The sequence below is a fragment of the Pezoporus flaviventris genome, unplaced genomic scaffold (genome assembly GCF_033815535.1).
Source record: "Pezoporus flaviventris isolate CSIRO_AGI_PZ_B2104156 unplaced genomic scaffold, CSIRO_AGI_Pfla_v1 ptg000008l, whole genome shotgun sequence".
Classification (NCBI taxonomy): Eukaryota; Metazoa; Chordata; class Aves; order Psittaciformes; family Psittacidae; genus Pezoporus; species Pezoporus flaviventris.
Window position 1 is genome coordinate 1,883,374 of NW_026892556.1, and position 7,765 is coordinate 1,891,138.

At 49.1% G+C, this 7,765-nt stretch overlaps 1 protein-coding gene across 6 annotated transcripts; it reads right to left on the reverse strand.

Moving 5' to 3' along the window:
* Positions 1-300: 300 nt before the first annotated feature.
* On the reverse strand, positions 301-7,328 carry MEAF6 (MYST/Esa1 associated factor 6). 6 transcript variants are annotated; one of them, XR_009742797.1, is made up of 8 exons: positions 7,187-7,328; positions 6,938-7,053; positions 6,764-6,851; positions 6,307-6,352; positions 5,591-5,783; positions 2,205-2,262; positions 1,528-1,561; positions 301-1,060 (listed from the first exon to the last, which is right to left on the reverse strand). XR_009742797.1 is itself a non-coding variant. In XM_061449897.1 (8 exons), exons 1-8 carry the CDS (start codon positions 7,280-7,282, stop codon positions 1,052-1,054), a joined length of 612 nt encoding a protein of 203 aa, XP_061305881.1. In that variant the 5' UTR covers positions 7,283-7,328; the 3' UTR covers positions 301-1,051. The 6 variants fall into 6 exon arrangements, 5 of the variants coding, with proteins under 5 accessions (XP_061305881.1, XP_061305882.1, XP_061305884.1 ...); XM_061449897.1 differs by lacking the exon at positions 2,205-2,262 and adding an exon at positions 2,366-2,395; XM_061449898.1 differs by lacking the exon at positions 2,205-2,262.
* Positions 7,329-7,765: the final 437 nt, after the last annotated feature.

Here is a 7,765-nt window from a genome sequence, read left to right on the forward strand (position 1 = left end):
ACGCTGCTCAGCCCTTATCTGCAGGCATTCTGCCAGTACCAGCAAGAACTGAGAGCCCAGTCCTACCTTGCAGCAGGCTTAGTTGAACACAGCTGGAGATTAGTGCCTGGCAATCCTTGCAAGCACTCCCTGTTATGTCTACCAGAGGAAAGCAAGCACAAAGGAAACCTCCTCACGGTCACGAGACAAGGAGCAGCTACTGTGTGCAAGCGGAAGAATTCAGCAAAGTCCTCATGGAGCAGATGGAGAACAAAAAGCACCAGGAGCCAGGTTTTGGACTGAACAAACCGTGAGAAGAGAGACAAACGTGTACCTTTTATTGTTTATGTACAAATGACATCGGTTTGTATTAAAAAGAGAATCCACCCGATCGCAAAGAGCAAGACAGCTTCAAGCTCCAGCCTTCCCTGCATCTAAAAGCACTGTGTAGATTTTAGGAGATGGTGTTTAAAATGAAAGAGAAAAGGGTTAACCACCTTCTTCTCTGCCTGACAAAGAACCAAAAGGAGCTGTTCCTGCCACTCTACATGGATTAAACCAAAGAAACCAAAAGTCCATTTGTTAACTATACACTTGGCTGTAAAAAAAATACCCCCACAACAGAACCAACAAAACCAAAACTACAAAGCTAAGTATCAGCAACAAAAGTAATCTAAGTCTTAGCAACATGGATGGGCCACACTGAATCACAGCCCACTTCCAGTGGAAAAAGAAATACCTCTCCATGGGTTTGCAGATGACAGGGGTGGCAGCAGCAACAACATCAGCCCGTTCTAGGAAGTTCCCAACTGAGGTGGAAGCACAGAATGGTCAGGAATTCAGGACTCCCACTGCTACTACACCTCAGTCTTCCTGCAACTCAGGTGATGTATAAATGATGCAAAGTACATGGTCCAAGATTTCTTCCCCCCATCTAAGTTCTTTAGAGTGAGCCACTCCCATCTGCAGACACTTGGCCAGGGAGCTGCCATCATGCTCATTCAGTCGACTGGCATTTTCTCAGTGGGGATTCACGCAGACCTAAATCCCAGAAGCATCAGCACTGATGAGTCTAGTAGTCCTGCAGAGAAAGGAAAGGGTGGGCACATTAACACCTTTCTACCTTCAGTTCTGCTCGCAGAGCTGGGATTCTCAGTCTTCTCTCATTTCTACACACCACTAGTTGCAGGCAAAACATGTAGCTAAACATTCAAAAGAAAGGACCCTTCAAAACCTTAGTTCAAGAACACAGCAGCTCAAACCAGATGCTTCTAATGTTCCAGATCATGACAAGGCAACAGGACGCAAAACAGCTTTCTGCATCAGAAGTGCATGGGATTAACTGGGACCTGGCTTCATAACAAGCCTACCTGGGCTTATTTACTGTTACATCCACAAGACAATGCTTAGCTCATACCGTGATTCTCCTCAACCATGAAAATAAGGTCTTAAATTACAGCAGAGGGAGGCTTTTTAAGATTAGGAGTCAGTCAGCCACTCAAGTCTACAGATGAGCAATGAAAACAATGACAGAGCACTGATACTTACGGCTCTTGGCTTTTTGTTTAACTTGAGATCAATCCTGTGGTTGGAAAGATAAGAGAAATGTCCATTTCAATACATTAAACCAACACTAGCATTCAAAGAACCAGCTACTGCATATGGCACAGGCTACAACAAAGACTATTTGGTTAATTCAATCCACATTCTCAATTGGGCTGAGCCAAATCACTGTCCCAGTATTACTGGACAAGAGAACAGCAAAGAGACAGAGAGTGGATTCTTTCTTATTTGCCAAAATGCATATTGTGTCCACTCAAAACAGGAGTTAATACAAGGTTCATAACCAAAATCACAGGGAAGTTATGCAGCATAAAGAAATGAGGTTAAACACGCATGCTCTATGTTAATTTGTTAGATGTGTAACTATGCCACAGGTAATTATTCAGACATAGCGGTAATGGTTATTTACTTGGGATACAGATAGGAGTTTAGGATGAGCAGGGATTATATGAGTCAAAGGGATGGAGTTTGATTACATTTTTCCAGAAGGAAATATCCAATCTACACTCATCTCCTTCAGAAGCAAAGCCGGAAGAATCAGGTTTTAAACTACGGGTTTAAGTTAAAAAGTTTGCTCTATTTTAAGTAAAAAAAATGAAATAGAAAAGTAAAGGAGAGTGAAGTTAATTGAATTTTGCTGAAGTTATTAAATAAAATGTTACCTCCATCACGTTTTTCTGTTTTTAAAAAAAACTTCCCAGCCTAACCTAATATACATACCTACAATTAAACAGATAAACTATGGGTTAGAAAGGTCTCAAAAGGCACATTGGTGTCTACACACTAACAACACAGCACAAGTACTAATTCAAGTCAAACTTACTCAAAGTCATAATCAAACATGCCAGACGGGCTGAGGGGCAGCATTTGAAAGGAAGAAAGCAATAGAAATTAATATACTAATGAATTAAATAAATTAGTTGATTAGCCACCCTAGCAAGATTACTAAAAAAATCAAAGGAAATAAAAGAAATAATAAAGCCACTGTTCAAATGCCATCAAGTTCTTTCTTAAGATCTCTTAACCCAACTCGGGCACAAAAAGCACTCCGGATGTGGCAGTCGAGTCCCCCTCCCCAACTGGATTTCTGGGTAACAGAGGTGTTAGAACAGAGGCAGAGTGGGTTTAGGGAGGGGATTTTAGGTGCTGAAAACGGAGCTATCATCAGACCCTCGGGAGTGCCCACTAGCTCAGAGAGAGGAAAACTGATTCGCTTGCAAAACCAAATGAGGGGGGGGTCAGAGAGCAGAGGCTTTGTCTAGATTATTACAGCAAAGCAAAGCTGGTTCAGGCAGAGCTGGAGACGCAGAACTAAGTGGCTGACTTGGCATTTGAAGAGCCTCACAACGCACTCACACACACACACATCCTCTTGCACTCGCTTCCTTTCCAGAGCTAAAAAGAGAACAGGGTCATTTGGCCAAGGCTAGTGACAGGCTGGTGACACTCCCACCCCTCGCCTCAGCATTCACACCATACCACAGCGCCGTCTCTAGGAGCAGTCCTGCCCCAGAGCCAACAGCTGTGGGTGTTGGAAAGGGCTGCTCCACAAATCGGCTCTAACTCGGGAGCTCTTCAGCACAGACTTTCTAAGAGCAGTATTGTTTTCTCCTGAAACACTTTTTAGGCATGAAAATTGCTGAGCCCATAGAAAATAACCATCCTGGCCTTCCTCTGGGTTCACAGGGAACAGAGGACTTCAGTAAAGACACTGCAACTTCCATCTGATTCACTGTTGGGAGCTGACCTGCCTATTCACACCAGTTCTGTCCAGTCTGAATCCCATTCCCAACAGCCCTCTAAGAGGCATACAAAGCAGAACACCCAGTGGACTCAAGGCACCTTCAGGTCCCAACTCCTCCCCGTGCTCCCCGACCAGGAGAGCAGAATGCTGGCAGGGTGCTGGCAAACACAAGAGCTTCTGATCAAAAAGAAAAGCCACTCTTTCTCTGGATTCTAATCTTTTTCATTCTATGGCACTCAAGAAACAGACCCGTGAGTCCCTTCCGACAGCACTCAGGGCTGCAATGCATTTTAAAGCACATAGCTCTATTATTAGTAGACCGGGACTGCTTTGTCCTTGGGGTTTTTTAACCCAGATATAAACTGGTCTTTTCTGCCAAAATTTAGGGGATAGTAACAGTAATCGCAATTTTAACAAGAGTTTTTGTTACAAACTTAAATTATCTTCTTTTAATTCTCTATCTGGCCATGTTAAGCATTACAAAATAGTCAATCACTACCTAAGCCTTCCTTTAACGTGGATGTGTTTGATGTACCTCTTAGGAGGATAAGAATTGCCATAGCAGATCAGACCAGGGCTCTTCACGTCCAACACTGTCCCCGCCAGTACCCAGCACCAGCTGCTTCAGGAGAAGGAATGGAGAAGAACCCCCAAAGCAACAGAACCTGTCAGTAGGGCAGATTCTTGCTAACTCCTGTCCCTAAAGTTCAGGTTATGCAATGGAGCAAAAGTATTATTTACAGCATCTGGATTGCACCCCACTGTGTGTGCAGAGGATGGGTTTGCTGGCCAGGTGAGTGCTTTTAGAAGAGCATTTTGTAACTCATTTGAAATAGCAGTTTTCCTGAGCTGTACAGGTTTACAGGGTGTTTCTCTGAACTTATTCACAGATGGAGTTTCTTGTGTTATTCAACGTCTTTCCAATTGTCTAGAGGCAACAAAAGAGTTTTGAGCTGCTTTAGACTCGTGAGGAACCCAAGGGACACCTAGTACTTCAAGAGGTTTGCCCAATTAAGACTGCTGCAAGAAGCAAATTCTGATCTAAGAATTAAAGACACACTAATGCCCCAAAACCTAATGAAAGAGAAAAAGCAGTTAACCGCTTCTCAAGCACTATACCTGCCTCTGCATCTCCCACTCCAACCTTCCCCCAGCAACTCTGGACATTTTAACCACTGCTCTTTAAAACATCTCTCCCTTGTAACTCATAAGAAGTTCCCTTAAAGAGAAAAGCCCATCCAAAGCCAAGCTCTGCACTTACTGCATTTCTGCGGTAAATGCCTCCCCTTTCCAAGAGCATGGATCTCCATGTTTCCTCCCTTAGGACCTGACTCCTGGCTTTAAGTGACAGAGGGGAGACTGAGATGAGCTCTTAGGCAGAAGCTCTTCCCTGTGAGGGTGCTGAGGCGCTGGCACCGGGTGCCCAGAGAAGCTGTGGCTGCCCCATCCCTGGCAGTGTTCAAGGCCAGGTTGGACACAGGGGCTTGGAGCAAGCTGCCCTAGTGATGAGCTTTAAGGTTCCTTTCAACCCAAACCAGTCTGGGATTCTATGGTCCAGCAGCAGGTTATGTTGGCCCATAGAGAGCAGCGCTGTGAGGCATGGAGTGTGAGCCATCAGCCTGCCACACTGCATCATGCTTTAAGGGGTTTACGGGTCAGAACCATTCACCTAAATCCAGCCATAAAGAGTTTAGGAAATCTTTGTTTCACATGGATTTCAGGTCAGCTTAACAATAAACACTTTAACGTAGCAAAGCAACTCTTCTATGCCATGATCAAGAGACTCAGTTTGGTATATGACAGCTAAAAGGGCTTGGAATAGGAATCTTAGTGAAGGTACTGGAAGTGCCCACAACCCCCAGAACATTTAGATTCGCTTTTCCATTTCACCCCCCCTTCTCCAAAGAAAGCACTGACATTCCCATCTCACTTGGTCCTGCAGAAACCAGTAAGCAAGCACAGGAGGCCAGGACTCCCATCTTCCTCTGCTGGGAGGCAAAGAGCTTTATTCTCCTGGACAGACAGGAGACTTGAGAAAGCCTGCTCAAAAGTATGGCTAGACCAGAGCTGGAGTCAGCGCCCTGTGCTGCTGCTTTAACTTCTTCATGTTTTCCCCTCCTTGATACAACAAGGGGCTGATAAACACTACGGGGCGGGTACAACTCAAAACCAGAAAGGTTACTGACACAAATAACCCCAGCTGCTTGTTATTCTAACGAGTTACTGGCTCTTTTCACATCACACCAACCCAGGAGCAGCTAACCGCGCAGAAGGCATGGCGAGCAGGCTGCCGGTACCACTAACCTGTGTCGATTTTTGTTCTTCCGCTTTTTGTGGCTGCTGTGGTGGCTCCCCGAAGAAGTAGAAGAAGCAGCTTTCTGGGGTTTCACCCCCTGCACGGACCCATCCAGCTCCTCAGCATCCTCCTGGTTGGGTTCGTTCTCCTGATTGTGAAAGTCTGGAGAAGTGTCGCTCTCCGTGCCGCTGCCCGGCTCCCCTAGAGCAGGACAAGCACAGGTGAGCACAAGTTACCTCCCTGCAGAGCACAGTGCACGGGCAGCAGAGCCTAAGCCTTACAGCATCAGGAGGTAAATAAGAGAACCTGAAACATCCCCTAAGGCCAGCAGCTACCTCCGCAGCAAGCGGCGCACGCCAGAAACGTACTTGGGTTGGTATCAATTACAACCCCATTTTTAAATGTCCTGAAGGTATGCGGCTCTCCACATGTCCCTCTGACTGACAACACACACCAAGGTGTTGCTTCAGCTCTTTCAGCCTCTTTCTCCAAAGAGCACCAACCCCACTGAAATGAGTTTAATGCACAATGAACTCTTGTTGAGCGTCAAAGTTCACTCGAGAAAGGAAACAACTTTAATTGTGCCTCACAGGGCGCTGGGTGGGAACACTCAGGATGGAGGCTGTACTCACACAGGGAGCAGTGAGTACAGCCCGGGTCCAGGCAGCTGGAGACAGAAGCATCATTCCTTCCAAATCCTGAGAGAAAGGAAAAAGCCACTTACGCTTCTCAATGAGCTGGTCCTGAACTCCAGCTAACGCACTGACCGCCTAGGAAAGCAGAAGGGGTGTTAATGGGAGCAGCAACTCACCACTTCTCAAATGTTCAAAAGCACAGAGATTACCTCACAAGGACACATCAGACTTTGGCCTGAGAGCTCACAACCCGGCACCAGCACAGGAGATGGGGGATAGGCGCAAAAAGATAAGGACACGATGGCAGTGCCAAGCGTGTGGTGCGGGTGGGTCCCTTCCACCTCTCTGGGTACTAAATGGGAAGAGGGCTCTGAAAGAGGCGGCTACACGGGATGAAGATGCTCGGGCTGGGGGAGAGGAGCTTAAACGGAGAAGTGGTCCTGCAGCAGCCTCTGGGACCAGAGCACCGAGGAGCACCAAGGGATGAAGATGGGGATGGGGAGCGGGTTGTGTGCTCAGCCCGCCGGGGTCCGGCCCGGCTCTCACCGCTGCCGAGGTGACCGAGGACTTGCTGAAGAGCCGCTCCGCCTCCTTGAACTTGCGGTTCCTCCGGTCGTTCTTGCTGTTGGAGTTCCTGAAAGGGGGCAGAACGGGCATGGAGGGAGCACGGAGGGGGCCCGGCTCTGCCTCCCTCCCTCCGTCCCTCCGTCCCTCACTCACTTCTGGTTGGTGAGGTAGCGGTCCCAGCCGCGGATGATGTTCCCGTACATCTGCGTGTCCTCCAGGTAGCTGCCCTCGAAGGCGTAGATCTGCCGCTCCAGGTTGGCCAGCGTCTCCTGCCGGGCACAGCGCAGCGCATGCAGCAGGCCCGGCCCCGCGCCCGCCCCGCGGCCCAGGCCCCGCCGCCGCCGCCGCCACGGCCCCGGCCCCGCCGCCGCTTCTTCCCCCGCCGGTCCCCCCGTTGCTCACCGCCAGCTCCTGCTTGCGCTTCACGAGCTCCGCCAGCTCCCGGCGGGTGTCGGGGATCTGCGGGGGGCCGCCGGCCTTGGCGTGCAGCGCGGCCATGGCGGCTGCGGCCTGCGCGGGCCGGGCGGGCGGGGAGGCGGCGGCGGCGGCTGCGCTGCCGGGAGGGGCCGCTGGGGGCAGCGCCGAGCCCCGGCCCCGCCTCCCCGCTCCGGTCCCCGCCTCCTCTCCCGGGCACCCCGGAGCGGGTCCCGGCCCCAACGAGCTGAGCCTGAAGCCGGGCTGCGTAGGGGGCAAAGGACCCCGAAAGGGAGGGAGGAGGCTCCCCGGCACCCAAATCATACTTTATATGGCTCCTTAACGTACTTAGTGCCCTCCATCCCATCACCGGTTCATCTGTTTTCAAGGAACATAAAGGCAAATAAGTATTAACACCTAAAAGTAATTAGGGCTAAATTTACAAATTCTTTATTTAAAAACCCCTAGAGTATAATATAAAGGAGATCCTCCGAGTCAAAACTCTACCTACCATGTGAAACCCTGCAGCAGTGCCCCATATTTACATCCCAAGTGCTCCAGCCTGCG

What these genes read in the sequence shown, in the direction of transcription:
- MEAF6 (XM_061449896.1), bottom strand. Translation starts at nt 7,282, where the DNA reads ATGGCCGCGCTGCACGCCAAGGCCGGCGGCCCCCCGCAGATCCCCGAC. An exon ending in CGCTACCTCACCAACCAGAA is followed by an intron (nt 6,852 to 6,937) that starts GTGAGTGAGGGA and finishes GCCCCCTTTCAG; the next exon opens with GAACTCCAACAGCAAGAACG. An exon ending in ATGTTTGATTATGACTTTGA is followed by an intron (nt 1,562 to 2,365) that starts GTAAGTTTGACT and finishes TTCCAACCACAG; the next exon opens with GATTGATCTCAAGTTAAACA.